At 46.0% G+C, this 18,272-nt stretch overlaps 1 protein-coding gene across 1 annotated transcript in view; it reads right to left on the bottom strand.

The window, feature by feature from the left end:
* Positions 1 to 1,163: 1,163 nt before the first annotated feature.
* LOC118398202 (sodium/potassium-transporting ATPase subunit alpha-3) overlaps positions 1,164 to 18,272 on the bottom strand; it is a 28,882-nt gene continuing 11,773 nt past the window's right edge. Inside the window, exons 4-22 of the mRNA XM_052470444.1 lie at positions 16,559 to 16,618; positions 16,151 to 16,354; positions 15,187 to 15,300; positions 13,247 to 13,381; positions 12,705 to 12,822; positions 10,684 to 10,952; positions 7,720 to 7,918; positions 7,032 to 7,276; positions 6,499 to 6,691; positions 6,075 to 6,387; positions 5,674 to 5,824; positions 5,269 to 5,437; positions 4,525 to 4,679; positions 4,159 to 4,282; positions 3,881 to 4,026; positions 3,145 to 3,275; positions 2,861 to 2,962; positions 2,516 to 2,607; positions 1,164 to 2,009 (exon numbers count right to left, since the gene is read on the bottom strand). Of these exons, the coding sequence (XP_052326404.1) occupies positions 1,981 to 2,009; positions 2,516 to 2,607; positions 2,861 to 2,962; positions 3,145 to 3,275; positions 3,881 to 4,026; positions 4,159 to 4,282; positions 4,525 to 4,679; positions 5,269 to 5,437; positions 5,674 to 5,824; positions 6,075 to 6,387; positions 6,499 to 6,691; positions 7,032 to 7,276; positions 7,720 to 7,918; positions 10,684 to 10,952; positions 12,705 to 12,822; positions 13,247 to 13,381; positions 15,187 to 15,300; positions 16,151 to 16,354; positions 16,559 to 16,618 (2,949 nt within the window). The 3' untranslated portion in view covers positions 1,164 to 1,980. The remainder of the gene's footprint in view (positions 2,010 to 2,515; positions 2,608 to 2,860; positions 2,963 to 3,144; positions 3,276 to 3,880; positions 4,027 to 4,158; positions 4,283 to 4,524; positions 4,680 to 5,268; positions 5,438 to 5,673; positions 5,825 to 6,074; positions 6,388 to 6,498; positions 6,692 to 7,031; positions 7,277 to 7,719; positions 7,919 to 10,683; positions 10,953 to 12,704; positions 12,823 to 13,246; positions 13,382 to 15,186; positions 15,301 to 16,150; positions 16,355 to 16,558; positions 16,619 to 18,272) is intronic.

Raw genomic sequence — 18,272 nt, 5'->3', positions numbered from 1 at the left:
CACAAACTCTCCTCCTCTCTCTCACACACACACACACACACACACACACACACACACACACACACATGGTCAGAGGCCCATTACTAGAGCAAACAAACACGCACACACCATTCGCCGTAAACCTATGAGATAAACAGTTAAAACCTTCAGAAATGCAGGCCCCCAACACTGCCCTAAGGCTTACATTATAAGACATACATGTTCAAATATAATTTTTAAATAAACATTAAGGTAATAAATCTCAACCACAATAGGTGATTATGATTACTGGTTTATGAATACAAATAAATGTCTGTTTCAAATGATGTGTTGGGTCTACGATATCATGGGACCTTCCGATACCCATTCAGGTAAAGGGAAGTATGACGGAGTTGTGTGAGGAACTCATTATTGAACATGCTAGAATCAACCTCTTGACCTTCCATGGTTCATTAAGTATTCATCTCGCGTAGTATATTGCAAAGTATGTTGTTAGAATTTAAATTTATTTTTCAAAAGTGTTCACTTTGTGTTTTCAGGACTTTCATATATCGATATATCGAAGGACTTAATATTCACAAATATATATATATGTGTGTGTGTGTGTTTTCAGGACTTGTGTATATTTTCCTCGGGACTTATATGGCTTTCATTGCACTAGCAGTGTATCAGAGGATGTGAGCATCATCATTTATGCCCAGATGAATTCTGCAGAGGTGGTGACTGGATACCTATATTATTCATTAGCATATTTCCATGATTTTATTTTTCTTTATGGCCTTTTTGTATTCTTTTTCATTTGATTTGCCCAACCACGATGAGTGAGTGGGTAGAGCAGCATAATTGTGTGCTGTGTGAAAATAAGTGTAGTAAGAAGTGTTGCTCACTCACTATCGGCGCTCCCAACGCACCTCATTGCAGACAAGCCTTCAATCCCCCTGGTATGTAAGTCGAGACATTCTGTCTGCCTTAAAGTGGTATCAGGAGCATTGACAGTATGAAAGATGTATTTACAGTCATATCTTTCTCTGCCAAACCCCACATACTAAAAAACTAACTGAGACCAAACTGGAAAACAAGGGGGGATCCTTGTTTTTTATAAATTGTTTTGCTGCTGTTTTGCATGTACGGTACAATGCTTAATTCCATTTTTCACTTATTTAAATAATGAAATTGGAGAGAAATCTCTTTCTCCTAGGACACAGAAAGAATGTTATATTTTTTTCAACAGGGGTGAGTTGGGTGGGAGTGAGGGGGGGGGAAGTTTACAAGGACAGGGGAGGTCGCACAGTTCTCACAGACAAGTAGCTCTCAGAGCCGCTGCTAGCATTAAAAAAAAGAAACACAGAAATGTTACAAACTATTGTTTAAAAAAAACACGCAGTCTTCTAATATAAAACAACAACATTGGCAAAACAGGAGGAAGAGGGAGGGGAGGGGAACAGGAAGGAGGAGGGACATTTTTCCCCCCTATAGAGGGAGGGAGTGTTCCGTGTTTACGGGAGTGGCGGCAGGGGAACGTTAAGTCGAAGATTGGTGGAAGGAGTGTGTCAAGAGGGGACGTCAGGGTAGAACGGGTGACAACGACGCCACAGCGCTCACCGGGGGATCTAGATGCAGCCGCCATTTTGTTATTGATAGAGACGAGTGACACCGGCATTTTGTACATTACAGTGTATTAGCACATTTATGAACAGTGTTATTATAACAGTATAGTAAACAGTATTGACTATGCTGTGGTCTTCGGGTAGAAAAAAAAGTCAGCGAGACAGAGAGGGGCGCAGGGATTTGGCGTGATCATCCCGTTCCTCTCCTTCACTGTAGTTGGTTCTTTGTTCCTCAAGGCGATGTTGGAGGAACATACAGGATATGGGGAACGGAGGAGTTTTCAGATGTGGTTTCTCGTGTGGTTGGTAGGTGATTAGAGGGATGGGTAGGGAGGAGAGGAAGAGGGGAATGCATTTTAGGGGAGGAAGGGGGAGAGAAGAATGGTTTGATCATTTAATAGTATGTCTCTTTTTCCACCCAGCCTGGAGAGAAAGGGAACAGAGAGAAAGAAAGAAATTATTTTAAAAATTGAAATAGAAAACATTTGTATCAAAGGAAACTTGAATTCCCCTAAGATGGTTTTAGTGCAGGGCTCTACAATCCTGTTCTTGGAGAGCACCGTCCAATAGGTTTTTGCTCCAAACCTAATCTAGCACACCCGATTCCAATAATTAGCTGGTTGATAAACTGAATCAGTGTAGTTACAACTGGGGTTGGAGCGAAAACCTACAGGAGGGTAGCTCTCCCGGAACAGGGTTGGAGAACCCTGGTTTAGTGTATGCAAACGTGCATGTCTTTTCTACATGTTTGTATGTGAGTTTGCATGGGTTTGTGCATGTAGGATTTTGTAGCATGATGTACAACAGTACCCACAATGCTCTGTAAAATATATCTGGTTCTATCTTAGTAAATTATATTATGGGTACTGTAGTACATTGTGCTATCGATTTGTGTGAGTACACTAAGTGTGTTTGTGAGAGAGTAGTACCTCCGGGGTTCCGACGCAGGATGAGTTTTCGGATCTCATCGTAAACGAAGATGAGGAAACTGTACGGGAACGCACAGAACCACCAGCTGGGCCTGAGAGAGAAAGAGACGGGTGGAGAGAACATAGAAGAAAAATACACGTTTTAGTTACAGACAGAGTTTCATTCAGTTGAATTAATAATTGTCCTTAAATGTTAAAGAGGACCCCCCCATTCATGGATTGAAATAATCTCCAGTCCACACATTGGTACATTACTGTTAAGTAACTGCTATATAAACATCACTCAGTAGAGGGCGCTGTTGCTGTGTGGGAATGAGGGCAGAGAGGCTGGTGTACAATACTGACTTGAGGGGGTACATCCTGAGAGCCACGTCCATGCCTGGGGTGTAGGACAGGAAAGCAGCCAGAGCTGTCTCCTCAAACAGCCCAAATATCAGGATCTTATTCCTGTAAACAAACAAACAATTAATCTCAACATTTATCCTAGCTATGAGAGACATAACATAGAGGGGCTTCATAACCCTACAAAACACATGGTTTACCTAAATGGAGAAAAGAAGAGGTCTGTTATTTAGTCATGCTAAAGTATGTGTCATTAGATGACGGGCGCAAAGATAAAGGGTTCTGACCTCATGCCCTGCTGGAAGACAGAGTTGCGCCTGGTCTTGCAGATGATGACATCAGCCCACTGCACCACCACAATACTGACGAAGAAGGCTGTGTGACAGGTGTACTCCACTATCTTCCTCTGTTCATAGGTCTGGCATGGGAGGGAGAGAAAATCACAACGGAGGAGAGTTAAAGAGTGAACGAGAGCAGAGGTAGAGATGACAAAGTGGAAAGTGGTGGCGATGACTAAGTGGAAAGTGGTGGCGATGACTAAGTGGAAAGTGGTGGCGATGACTAAGTGGAAAGTGGTGGTGATGACTAAGTGGAAAGTGGTGGTGATGACTAAGTGGAAAGTGGTGGTGATGACTAAGTGGAAAGTGGTGGTGATGACTAAGTGGAAAGTGGTGGTGATGACTAAGTGGAAAGTGGTGGTGATGACTAAGTGGAAAGTGGTGGTGATGACTAAGTGGAAAGTGGTGGTGATGACTAAGTGGAAAGTGGCGGTGATGACTAAGTGGAAAGTGGTGGTGATGACTAAGTGGAAAGTGGTGGTGATGACTAAGTGGAAAGTGGTGGCGATGACTAAGAAAGCAATTCATTTTATAAGACTAATAAGGACTGGATGAAAGAAAATAAGATGAAAGAGTGGTAAAAGTGAGTGAGTAAAGACGAGCGAGCAAAGAAAAAAGAGAAAAAGAAAGAAACTGGAAGGGAAAAAAACATGAAAACGGAGGAAAAAGAGGCAATCTAGCATACCCATTGCTGTCCGTAGCTGTCCTCTAGGTCGTTGTTCGAACGGTCGTCCCAGTTTAGCCTGATGCCCACCAATAAAGAGGGAAGGAAACCGTTCTCCGCCAGGATCACAAAATAGGAGAAGAACCCTCCCAGAGCCTGGATCATCCCTACAGAGACAGAGGGAGGAGAGGAAGATGTGTTAGCTTTATCTACTATGCCCATAGAATTAGAATTAGGCCGGGAATCAATCTAACACAGACTGACGACCTGAACACAGAGATAGACTTTTAAAGACCCACCAATCTGTCCGTAGGCGATACTGATCAGCCTCTCGTTAACCAGTTTGTCCCGGGCTGGGTTCCTGGGCTGTCTCTTCATGATGTCACTCTCTGCTGCCTCGTAGGCCAGAGAGATCGCTGGCACCTGTAGACATAAATTAGGGTTCGGAGAAGACAGTGGATATCAATACACTGCCTCACATTGTGGTGCAAAGGACAACAGACCAAACCACACAAACCACACACTTGGATAAGACGACCTTAATTTCAAATTGTATTTTTAATCTTCATAGTGTATGAATTGAACAAACTACAATTTGCCTGTGTGTTCGTGAGCCATGCATGTCTGCGTGTGTGTGTATGTGTGTGTGTGTGTGTGTGTCTCACCATGTCGGTTCCCAGGTCGATACAGAGGATGGTGATGGTCCCTAAGGGGAGTGGGATGTTGACCAGGATGAAGAAGAGGAAGGGGGTGATCTCAGGGATGTTACTGGTCAGGGTGTAGGCAATGGACTTCTTCAGGTTGTCAAAGATCAGACGGCCTGGAGGGACACAAGAGAAAGGGCTTGTATAGGCTACCCCAGGACGACATCATTATGTATTTTATTTTCAAACAACGGGCTCATATTACAGATAAGTTATCTTTCTAACCAGCACCTTTTCGTTTGTCTCCCAATATTCCATTACCCCTCCTTCCTCTCCTCTCGCTGACCTTTTAAAACTCTCTCCATCCTACCTGTCATTCATACCACCCTCTTTCTCTCCTTCGTTTTCTTCCTCCCTACAGATGTATGATCTTAATTTGAGCCAGTTTGATACGGCAGGAAAATAATCCTGCAGTAACAGGAAAACATAAAACATTTTGTATTGGATGATACATTTTTCGTAAGGGAAAATCAAGTCTGAAATGTAAAACCTCTTTTGAAAGCCTTTTGAAAACCTCAAATACATTACAAGTTTTACATTTCCTGTATTGCATGAAAGTTCTCCTGCCACAGGGTGATCTAATTAAGATTCAACATATGTATACCTCTATCCGCCCCTACCCTTTTTCCTCCCTGCTAATATCCACTTTTTACCCTCCCTCCCTTTCTTCTTCCCTCACTCCTTCCCTCCCTCCCTCTCTCTCACCCTCTTCCACTCCGGTGACGATAGAGGCAAAGTTGTCGTCCAGCAGAATCATGTCAGCGGCCTGTTTGGACACGTCTGAGCCGGAGATCCCCATGGCGACACCGATGTCAGCCTTCTTCAGGGCGGGAGAGTCATTCACACCATCACCAGTCACAGCCACAATGGCACCCTGAGAGGCAGGGAGGGGGAGGGGGGGTAGTGAATATTGTGAAAAGCCTCCTCTTTATCTACTACTGTCTAACAGAATATGTAGGAAGTGTGTGTGTGTGTGTGTGTGTGTGTGTGTGTGTGTGTGTGTGTGTGTGTGTGTGTGTGTGTGCGTGTGTGCGTGCGTGTGTGTTCGTGTGTGTGTGTGTGTGTGTGTGTGCGTGCATGTGCGTGTGCGTGTGTGTGTGTGTGCCTCACCTGTCTCTGGCAACCCTCCACGATGATGAGTTTCTGCTGGGGGGAGGTCCTGGCGAACACAATCTCAGTGTGGTTCCTCAGGATCTCATCCATCTGATCCTGAGACAGATCCTTCAAGTCTGTTCCGTGGATCACACACGCCTTGGCATCCCTGGAAAACACACACGCAGGAAGACAGTGAGTGAGCGTATGTTTGCTAGTCAGACAGACAGACAGACAGACAGACAGACAGACAGACAGACAGACAGACAGACAGACAGACAGACAGTCGGACTGACGGAGTGACTGACTGACGGAGTGACTGACTGTGTGAAAGAGTGACTGACTTGTGTGAAAGAGACATATTCCATACAGTATGTGTTGGTACACACCCATACACACTCCGTCCTCATATCTCTTACCTGGGGTTGACCTGGCTGACGGGGATATTGAGACGGGAGGCGATGTCCTCCACTGTCTCATTGCCCTCGGAGATGATGCCCACGCCCTTAGCGATAGCCTTGGCTGTGATTGGATGATCGCCGGTCACCATGATGACTTTGATGCCAGCGGAGCGACATTTACCCACGGCGTCAGGCACGGCGGCACGAGGAGGGTCAATCATGGACATGAGGCCCACGAAGCACAGGTTCTCTGTGGTGAAGTTGACATCGTCACAGTCAAAGGCAAAGCCCTTGGGGTACTGGTCCTCAGGCATTAACAGGTGGCAGAAACCTGGGGAGGGACAGTATTAGATTGGTATTATTATTCGTATATGCGCTCTGAAATGCCTCTTTAGGTTCCCATTTCTTACTCTCTGCTCATCTGTCCCACCCTCTCTCTCACCGAGTACTCTCTCTCCCAGTCCTCCCAGCTCCATGTAGGCGTTCTGGAAGGCCTCCTTCATCTCCTCCTCCATGGGCTGCTCCTTGCCCTGGATCAAGATGGTGGAGCAGCGGTCCAGAATCCTCTCTGGCGCTCCCTTCATCACCAGCAGGTAGCGGTTGTCGTTCTCATCCTCCGTCTCATGCACAGAGAGCTGGTGGTTGGTGGTGGGGGGTGGAGGAGGAGGAGGAGGCACAATCACACACTTGTGTTCAGCCTCTTATACAAACCCTTGTTTTCCCTTAACCTAGGTTAATGTCTACACCCCGGCTAAACCCTAACCCTCAACCCTAACCCAGACCCAATTCAGACCCACCTCTAGAACTGGGGCCGCATGTATCAAGCTTATTCAGGATCAGTTTAGCCCTTTATACCACAATGAATAAGATCACATAGATAGGTGGAATCTGTTCCTAGATCAGCACTTCCACTATGAGATGTTTGACACCTACAGGATCCAGGGTGTACGCTCGTGCTCCATGTTGCTCACTCACCTGGTACTTGTTGGTGGAGTTGAAGGGGATCTCGGCCACCTTCTTGTTCTTCTCCCTCATCTGTCTGACGCTGCCGCAGGACAGCTCGATACATTTCAGCAGCGCGGACTCGGAGGCGTCACCCGCCACGTCCCTCTTCAGGATGGGCAGCTGGTCTTGAGCTGCCTTGAACTGCGCCCGGTTACACAGGGCCGCCACCCGCGCCAGCGCCAACCACGTCTCCGAGCTCTTGTCGAAGGAGGCGCCTGGGGAGAAGGGGGGTTCTTAGTGACAGACACATTGTTGTTGCGTTCATGTGCCCACAGGCAGCCTTGAAGCCTTCATCAAGGCCTGCATAAGTAAACTTACTATCATTAAAAATGCAAAGCCTTTGGTACAAGACGTTACAAACAACATAAGGCCAATCTTTGATGGCCTAGTTATTCACTAACACAGTGGTCTAAAACTTCTGGCTCGGGTGCCTCATCAGGCCAGCAGGCCAAACATTATGCTGGTTTGCAAAATTATATCTAATTCCAGTCAGTTCCAAGGAGGGAACAATCAATATACAAGACTATCTAAATCACCTTAATCGTTGCAACCATCTCAATAACTGTGATCACGATATGCAAAGCCAAGATATATTTACTTTGCTATTATATAGTAAGGACATAAATGAGTTCAGTGAACTTAAACCCCTCTCTCTTACCAGACTGGTCCTCTGTGGTGTCGGCCTCGTGGATCTGGTTGTCGAACCACATGTGGGCCACGGTCATCCTGTTCTGGGTCAGGGTACCAGTCTTATCAGAGCAGATGGTGGAGGTGGAGCCCAGGGTCTCCACAGCCTCAAGGTTCTTCACCAGGCAGTTCTTACGAGCCATACGCTTAGCGGTCAGGGTCAGACACACCTGAGAGAGAGAGAGAGCGAGAGAGAAGAAGAAGAAGAAGAAGAAGAAGAAGAAGAAGAAGAAGAAGAAGAAGAAGGGAAAAGGAGAGAGAGAGAGAGAGAGACAAAGAGAGAGAGAGATTGGGAAAAGAAGACAGGGTGACAAAGTAGGAGAGAGAGAATTGGAGAGAATAAAATAAAATATTAGTACCAAGTCAGAAAAGTAAAGTCACGGGGTGCACAACTCCAGGGGTGGATGCCCTATACCAGGGCTGCCCAACCCTCTTCCTGTGTTGTCTGTTCACACTGCTATGCTTTATCTTGGCCAGGTCGCAGTTGCAAATGAGAACTTGTTCTCAACTAGCCTACCTGGTTAAATAAAGGTGATTTTTTTTTTTTTTAAGATCTACTTCCTGTGGGTTTTCAGTCCAACCCTCTTCCTAGAGATCTACAGTCCTGTGGGTTTTCATATCACCCCTCTTCCTGGAGATCTACCGTCCTGTGGGTTTTCAGTCCAACCCTCTTCCTGGAGATCTACAGTCCTGTGGATTTTCAGTCCAACCCTCTTCCTGGAGATCTACCGTCCTGTGGGTTTTCAGTCCAACCCTAATGTAACACACCTGATTCTACTAATTAGCTGCTCAACAAGACCTTCACTAGCTGAATGAGATACGCTAAATTAGGTTTGGACTGAAAACCCACAGGACAGTAGATCTCCAGGAAGAGGATTGGGCAGCCCTGCCCTAGACCCTCAAACCAATCAACAACTTACTTGCGTCTACAGATAAGTAAAACCATGACAAATCAATACAAGAAAGCTAAACATCTACCCTTGAGACCTGGAGTTGTGTAAACCCCGGTCAGTCCACATCCCCACCTCTCCACTACATTCAAATGCGCTAGAGTCAAATAAAATACTCAAATATATTTCACAGCCCAGAGCTGCAATGCAGAAAGATAGAAAGCGTAGGAAAGCCAAGCAGAGCAAAAGCAGCGAAAAAGGCGGGCGCCGGTGTATCATGCTACTTTCAAAATATCATGGCCGACACAGGCAACTAGCCAAGCAGTGAGAGTGGCAACAGCCCAGCATATATATTAACATTAGCCCAGCATATATATTAACATTAGCGCAGCATATATATTAACATTAGCGCAGCATATATATTAACATTAGCCCAGCATTTATATTAACATTAGCCCAGCATTTATATTAACATTAGCCTAGCATATATATTAACATTAGCCCAGCATATATATTAACATTAGCCCAGCATTTATATTAACATTAGCCTAGCATTTATATTAACATTAGCCTAGCATATATATTAACTTTAGCCTAGCATTTATATTAACATTAGCCTAGCATTTATATTAACATTAGCCTAGCATATATATTAACATTAGCCTAGCATATATATTAACATTAGCCCAGCATTTATATTAACATTAGCCTAGCATATATATTAACATTAGCCTAGCATATATATTAACATTAGCCTAGCATAGATATTAACATTAGCCTAGCATATGTCAATCTCTCTTAACAGTTGCCATAGAAGACAACTAACCAGGGGGTGTCACTGACCGAGGTGTAAAGACAGCCTGAAAAAGAGAGACAAACACAGAGGGAAGGAGAGAAAAAAGAAACAGCCTGAAAAAGAGAGAGAGGGAAGGAGAGAAAAAAGAAAGATACAGGTACACAAAACACAATGGGCAGCCTTTTATGGAGAGAAAGAGAAAAAGAGATACGATACACAACTACAACCATCACAAAAGACAGATAGAGAGATGCATAATTCCATAACAATACCGGGACACAGGGAAATACTAACACAGAACACACAGAGTAAGAGCCAATGACAGACAGACAGACAGACAGACAGACAGACAGACAGACAGACAGAGTAAGAGACAACGACAGACAGACAGAGATGGAACACAGAGTAATAGACACACAGTCACACACACCTCTCCTCACTACACACACACTGCTCCTCACTGCACACACACTGCTCCTCACTGCACACACACTGCTCCTCACTGCACACACACAAACATCTTTCCTCACTATACACACACAAACACACCTCTCCTCACTACACACACACTGCTCCTCACTGCACACACACAAACATCTTTCCTCACTATACACACACAAACACACCTCTCCGCACATCACACAGACCTCTCCTCACTGCACACACACTGCTCCTCACTGCACACACATAAACATCTTTCCTCACTATACACACACAAACACACCTCTCCGCACATCACACAGACCTCTCCTCACTGCACACACACACACACACACACCTCTGCTCACACACACACCTCTCCTCACTACACACACAGTTTTGTACAGCTAACCTTGTGGGGACACACAATTCAGTCCCATTCAAAAGCCTATTTTCCCTAACCTCTAACCCTAAACCTAACCCGTACTCTTACCCTTTACCTAACCCTAATCTTAACCCAAAAACCGAACCCTAGCTCCTAACCCTAACCCTATCCCTTAAGCCTAAACCCCCTAGAAATAACATTAGCCCCAGTTGGTAAAATGTTTGTTTGTTTGTTTACTATTCTTGTGAGTAGTTAAACACGTCCGTCCGTCTGTACACACACACACACACACACACACACACACACACACACACACACACACACACACACACACACACACACACACACACACACACACAACTCCTCACTACCCCCAACTACCCCTTCCAAACCCACATCACACGAGACCACACAACATAAAAATCCACCAAAATATCCCCTCACAGTGACCGTAGCCAGCAGGCCCTCGGGCACGTTGGCCACGATGATGCCGATGAGGAAGATGACGGCCTCCAGCCAGGTGTAGCCCAGGCAGACGGCCAGGATGAAGAAGGTGATGCCCAGGAACACGGCCACGCCTGTGATCAGGTGAATGAAGTGCTCGATCTCCTTGGCGATGGGGGTCTTGCCCGACACCAGGCCGGAGGTGAGGGTGGCGATACGACCCATGACGGTACGGTCACCGGTGCACACCACGATGCCACGCGCCGTGCCTGGTGACGGTGAGGACGAGAGAAGGAAGTTGGATGACTTGACTTACATGTTACAGTATATTATATTTGTAATACCATTTGTGGTATCATGGCGAGTAAAATGATGGTGCGTTACCCCCATTCAGTGTAAAGAACTGAGTTTGAGTGCAAATCATACATTTTTTTGTAATCATTTTTTTCGTTGCCGTCATATCTTCCCCAATTTCATGATTTACATTCTTGTCTCATTCCTGCAACTCCCCAACAGGCGAAGGTCCAGTCCTGCATCCCCCGAAACATGACCCGCCAAACCGCACTTCTTAACACCCGCCCGCTTAACCCGAAAGCCAGACCCACCAATGTGTCGGAGGAAACATTGTTCAACCGCCAACCGGAGTAGGCCTGCAGGCGCCCAACCCGCTACAAGGAGTCGCTAGAGCGCAATGAGCCAAGTAAATCCCCCCGGCCAAACCCTCCCCTAACCCGGGCGAAGCTGGGGCAATTGTGCGCCACCCTATGGGACTCCCGGTCACGGCAGTGCCTTAGACCGCTGCGCCACTCGGGATGCCATTAAATCATACGTTTTTAAGAATAATTTGTCTTAACACTCCTTTATAATGAATAGTCCTGAAGTAATCATTCAAAAAGAAAATTCTAATAGTGAATTGCTAAAGTGTTCTTTACTCAAATACCACTGACGTTTTTATTTTTATGCAATACACCATCCAGACCACATGGGGGCAGCATATACCTTTCTATTAGGTCAAATATATTTGGGGCCTACAGGTAACCAGAGGCCTTAGCTTCATCAGACAACGATGGCCTAGATTCAATCAGATTAGCGTTAACCTGCCGGAACCAAAAACATAGCATATTATTGTTTTTTTGTTTTGGCGATGATGTCAGAGGTGTAACTGCGTTGGAACTGTCAAAATCGGTGAGCAGCTGCTCTTGTGGTCATTGTCACGAAGCCACACCCTTCCCACCCGTGTCAGAAGTTTACAAGGAGAAAGTGTAGACTATACAGAAATAATGACACTCACATTGAAAAATCATGAAACAAAATAATAAGGATTTATATCAGACTAATCCAGGTGTAGATCACAATGTAAGACGGCTGCATGGGATTTCTACTAATGACCCTCGGAGCGCCCAATGGCAATGTCCGCAGCAGGTATGACGATGGGGCCGCTTGTGGATTCGACAGCTCCAACACAGTTACAACTCCGACGCCGCCTAAACAAAAAACAAAGAGATAGGCTATGCCGTTGCAGGCTGCCGCGGGTTAACGCGGATCTGATTGAATCTAGACCGTAGCCGTTTATGTATGTCGTCCTGTATTGACACTACCACTAGACCGGCTGAGCCGTAGGGAAAGGATGAGGTAATATTGACACCAGATGAAGTGTTCGCAAAGATGAAAAGATGTGGACAGATGGGAAGGAAAAGGCACCTGGGGATTGAAAGAAGCGAGAGGAAAAGAGAGGGTGTAAAGAGAGCAGGAGAGAGAGAGACAGAGTGTGTGTGTGGGCGCTGGGTAGGGTGCTTGTTAAAATGGTGGGTGCCTTGTTGCTATGGCAGCCACAATGTTCCCCTCCTACCTGTTCAGGGGATAAAGAGAAAGGGAGGGAAGGAAAGAGAGAAAACAGTAGAGCGATGGGGGGAATGCCGGTTATGACGACGACAGCGAGGATGAGGATTATGGCGATGGCAACGAGAAAAGGGGAAGGGGTCAAGAGGAAGAGGAGGATGCAGTTGCCAACACGATTGTACCTTCGACACAGTTGGTGGAGAAGAAGGCGACGTTGCGGGTCTCCAGGGGGTTGTCATGGGTACAGTCAGGTGACCTGCTCTGGGGTTCTGATTCGCCTGTCAGGGAGGAGTTATCCACCTATAGGAAAAGGACAAAATCTAGGGAACTTGTTTACAAATTTAAAAAGCTTATATGTCAAATGTGTAGTTGTGTGAGTGTGTGCTATATTTTAATGTGAGCTGTGTGTGTGTGTGTGTGGGGGGAGGGGGGCTCCCCCGAGGTCAAAGGGTATTTTAGGCTTAGGGGTTAGGTTTACAATTAGGGTCATGGTTAGAATTAGGGTTAGGAGTTAGAGTTATGAGATAGGGCTTTAAATGTAAATACATTTTAGGTCCCCACAACAATAGTAAAACATATGGTGTGTGTGTGTGTGTGTGTGTGTGTGTGTGTGTGTGTGTGTGTGTGTGTGTGTGTGTGTGTGTGTGTGTGTGTGTGTGTGTGTGTGTGTGTGTGTGTGTGTGTGTGTGTGTGTGTGTGTGTGTGTGTGTGTGTGTGCGTTTACCTTGCAGCCGTGAGCAGAGACGATCCTGAGGTCAGCGGGGATCCTGTCTCCTCCCTTCACCTCTACCAGATCTCCAGCCACCACCTCCTCAGCGTTGATCTGCATTTTCTCACCCTCACGGATCACCAGCGCTTGCTGCAGACAGAGGAACCCCAATGGTGAAGCAGGAACCATAAGCCAACCATTAGCTGGCTATAAATACAGGTGTAACACTGGGGCAACAGTAAAACTCACTAGCAACCACAGACTGATCGCAGACAAACTACACACTATCACTGACCATAAACTAACCAGTAATGATGGGTATTATGTTATAACTATGCAATTGCATAGTGTTTGGCAGATGAATAATAGACTAAAGTAACCGACTAACCATTGACAATGACCATAGACGGACTGCGGATAGACAAGACGAATGAACTGCATACAGACTGATCATATGAGACAATGTCTGTGTGGCTACTAACTCACCACTGAATGACAACATGCATCCTATTCACTCGCGAAGATGTAGAACAGACTAATCCCTAACTGACCGTGGATACAATGGCCACAACAATGTTGGCTATGTGTGTTTTGAGAGGGGGGGGGAACATCTGGATTAGGGTCACAGGTTATTTTGAGTCACTGCCACAACTACCCCACCCATAGTCATCTAGGAAAAACAAGTTGGGGTTAAGATTTGTAAAACACTTATGATGGGACTAATAGGATTGGAATTAGGATTGTAGACACTGAGCCCTATGGTCAGGGCCGCGGGCCAATTTTCTTCTTGAGCAGAGGGTCAGGAGCATAATTACAAATCATTTGTAGACCGCAAGAAGCCCAAAGAGATGACTAAAACGTAAAAATGTCAAACCTTGCTTACATTTGTATATACGATAACATATATATCTCTATATTACGTGTGGGAATACTTTGGAACAGATTTCCATCATCTAAATCACTTAGAGCTGATTTGCTGGTGTTTTTACACTCTTTTATGTTCAACAAAAAACAAACAAAAAATGATTTATTTGTTTTTGATTCAGAAAACTCGGCAAATCACCAGAGGGCCAAATTGGTATTGGTGGTGGTATTGTAGGATATGTGGTGGTAAGGAGATCTAACATGTTGACCAAACAGGTCACCTGTGTGTCGTCATCGCCCGCATGTTGATTTTGTACCACCTACACCAAACACGATCAGGACACGCAGGTTGAAATATCAAAACAAACTCTGAACCAATTATATTCATTTGGGGACAGGTTGAAAAGCGTTAAACATTTAGAGTGATTTAGCCTTGCTGCTGCTAGCTCATTTGTCCTGGGATATAATCATTGGGTTGTTATTTTACCTGAAATGCACAAGGTCCTCCGACAATTAATCCACAGATGAGAAAGGAATTTGGTTTACCGTTTTGTCATCTCTCCTCCTTCCTCAGGCTTCTTATTTACTTCTTTGAACTTTATATGGAGGTTGGCAACCAACTTTACGGTGCATTACTACAACCGACTGGAGCGTGGATGTCAGTTTATCTTTCAAATCACTCACGTGGGTATATGCTCCTAAACACCAACGAAGAGATGGGAGAGGCCGGACTTGCAGCTCGTTGAGCGTCACAAATAGAACCTATTTCTAATTTAGCACCTGGCCACGCAGACGCTCGCTGAGGCGTGCGAGCATTGTGGGTGCAATGATTGAATAACATGTATGTGTACATTTATTTTGAAACGCTCGCGGACGTACGAAGAGCAGTGCTTGACTTGGGCAGGAGCTCACCGGAGCTGAGTACTGGCACCTCAAATGTTCTACTGCTTGAGAGCCTGTTCCCTTTATAGAATATTAGCTCAAAAGTATTGTGGAGCTCCTATACATAATTATAATCAGTACCAGCAACCAAAATGAGAACTGTATTTTATTTCAGTCCAAGCCATGCACTAAAGAAGAGGTTTGTTTACCTGGGGAACCATGTTCTTGAAGGACTCCATGATTTTGGAGCTCTTGGCCTCCTGGAAGTAGGAGAAACAGCCGGTGATGATGACCACAGCCGAGAGAACGATACCCAGGTACAACTGAAGAGAGAGAACCCAGCAAACAATGTAAAAAACAAACAGTATTGGAACATTTTAACAAACATTCTTACAACCATTATGTCCTTCTACTAATGTTTATCAAATAACATTTGACCAGCATTCATGAGGTGTTGTCATGCTATGTTATCTGAAAACCAAATTGGGGCTCAATTGGAACATTATTTAACATTGTAGGAACTCTCACTGCTTTTTGCTGGGGGGAAAAAAAATCGAACTTAATTGTTTTTTAAAATTCATTTAGGATTGGTTGAAGCATATAGCTGGATCTAAAATACCACATGCCATGCAGGGTTGAGGTCAATTCAGAATTGAATTGAGAATGGCTGATGAACTCCAATTCAGTTCTTGAATTGAAATAGTAAACGGGATGCAGGATTATTTGAATTAAGGGAAATATATAGGATAGGAAATAAATCATTGATACATTCATTGAAATTCATTGAAATTCAAATGCCTCATTTAGTATTACCCAGGTACAACTGGAGAGAGAGAGCAAGGAGAGAGAGACATAAATATTGTTTAACCATTTATCATTTCAGACAGTGCCTATATTTCCCATTCATTTGGGGTTGGTTGAGGCATATAGCTGGATCTAAGAAACACATTGGACATTGACTCATATCAACAGTAGACCACTAGACACTTAATTGAGTTTGGCAAATATTTTAGTGTCAAGTAGGAATGAGCCACAACCCCACAAGTTGAATCTTAATGCTACATTTGGGAAACACTACATTAAGCTGAACCAAAAAGGTCATGTATACCCTTGCATCCCTTTATCCCCTGCCAAGTGATGATGGTGGCCATTTTGTGTGTGTCTGTCACTCACATTGTCTCCGGCGGGCTCATCCTCGGTGGCGGCTTGGATGGCGTAGGCCAAGAAACAGAGGATAGCGCCAGTCCACAGCAGGATGGAGAAGCCACCGAACAGCTGACGACAGAACTTGACCCACTCGGGGGTGGTGGGGGGAGGTGTGAGGGCGTTGGGACCGTCTCGAGCCAGGTACTCAGCGGCCTTAGCGTTGGTCAGACCCTGAGGAGGGGGGCGAGAAAGGAGGGAGAGGGAGAGAGGAAGGAGAGGGATTGCTGTTAAAAGGGTACTTACTACCTTATGATGTGGTTGTTGGCTAGCTAAATATTTTGTGTGATAACTGATATTACCATTGAGGTTACAATATATTTCATTTTAAAAGCCCCAACACAGGTTTTGAGAAAACTCTTGAGGTGATGAACTTACCTGGACTATATCAGTAGCGTACTTCTGGCATACCTCCTCGATGGACATCTTGTGTTCCGTCTAAAAGCAAAAAGTTAAAAACATTGAATAAAACTCTAGTTTTAACGAAATATTTGCAAATACATAGTGAATGGAGCTTGGGGACATTTTACGGCTGTTTTTCAGAGGGATATTCATATTCTCATGGTTCGGCCATATGCCTCATGTCACGTTTACTCCCGCTCCCCCTCTCCGGCGCTCGACGTCGCCAGTTGTCTCATCATTACGCACACCTGCCACCATGGTTACGTGCACCTGCACCTCATGACACTCACCTGGACTCCATCACCTTCCTGATTACCTCCCCTATATCTGTCACTCCCCTTGGTTCTTTCCTCAGGTGTTATTGACTCTGTTTCTGTTTCATGTCTGTACACTTCTTGTGTTTCTTGTTTTGTACTATGTTCGATTTATTATTAAAGTTGCACTCCCTGTACGTGCTTCCCAACTCCCAGCGTACACGTTATACGTGCTTCCCAACTCCCAGCGTACACGTTATACGTGCTTCCCAACTCCCAGCGTACACGTTATACGTGCTTCCCAACTCCCAGCGTACACGTTATACGTGCTTCCCAACTCCCAGCGTACACGTTATACGTGCTTCCCAACTCCCAACGTACACGTTATACGTGCTTCCCAACTCCCAACGTACACGTTATAGAATAACACTTAACTAAGAGAAAGCAACAGGGATTTTTGGTTTAACTGGTGATGTCGGATCCAAGTGCCGCTGCCGAAGCAACCGGAGATGCCTCAGCTGGATCATCAGGCTTCCATGCCTCAGCTGGCTCGACAGGTTCTCAAGCCTCAGTTGGTTCGGCAGGCTCCCCATGCCTCAGCCAGCTCGTCAGGCTCCCGTGCCTCAGTAGAAACGACCGGCCGGCTCCTGGTCGGCGTCGTCTGGCGGCTAGAGACGGGCGTCAGTAAGGAGGAGGGGGTAGTGTCAGTAAGGGGGGGGTGTTCTAGTCAGTAATTTTCTATGTTGCTGATTGGAATGTATTTTTGGGGGGGCCACAAGGGGTGGTCGGCAGAGCAGTGGAGAGTGGAAGAGCGGGTCATCAGTCCGGTGCCATCTGTGCCAGCTCCCCGTACTCCCCCTGAAGAGCCAGAGACCATCAGGGAGACGATGGAGAAGTTGGGAGAGAGAGAGATGTTGATCAAGTGTGTTCTGCTCAACATTCGACCTGAAGAGCCTGTCAGCAGTCTGGTGAAGTCTGTGCCGGCTTCATGCATCTGGCCTCCAGTGCGCCTTCCCAGTCCGGTACGTCGTGTGCCAGCTCCCCGCACTCGACCCCTGAAGTGCGTGTCCCTGAAGTGCGTGTCACCAGTCCGGTGCCACCTGTGCTGGCTCCACGCACCAGGCTGCCAGTGCGTCTCCCCAACCCGGTATGTCCTGTGCCAGCTCCACGCACCAGGTGTCCAGTGTGCCTCACCAGTCCCGCTCCTAGGCCATAGCCTTCCTCGGCGCCGGTGCCCAGTCCAGGCACAGCGTCCAGTCCCGCTCCAGGGCAGGAACCTTCCTCTGTGCCGGTGCCCAGTCCAGGCACGGCGTCCAGTCCCGCTCCAGGGCAGGAGCCTTCCTCTGTGCCGATGCCCAGTCCAGGCACGGCGTCCAGTCCCGTCAGTTATTTTCTATGTTGCTGATTGGCATGGTTCCCAATTAGAGGCAGCTGGT

The sequence above is a fragment of the Oncorhynchus keta genome, chromosome 19 (genome assembly GCF_023373465.1).
Source record: "Oncorhynchus keta strain PuntledgeMale-10-30-2019 chromosome 19, Oket_V2, whole genome shotgun sequence".
NCBI lineage: Eukaryota > Metazoa > Chordata > Actinopteri > Salmoniformes > Salmonidae > Oncorhynchus > Oncorhynchus keta.
This window is presented reverse-complemented; position numbering and strand designations above follow the sequence as displayed.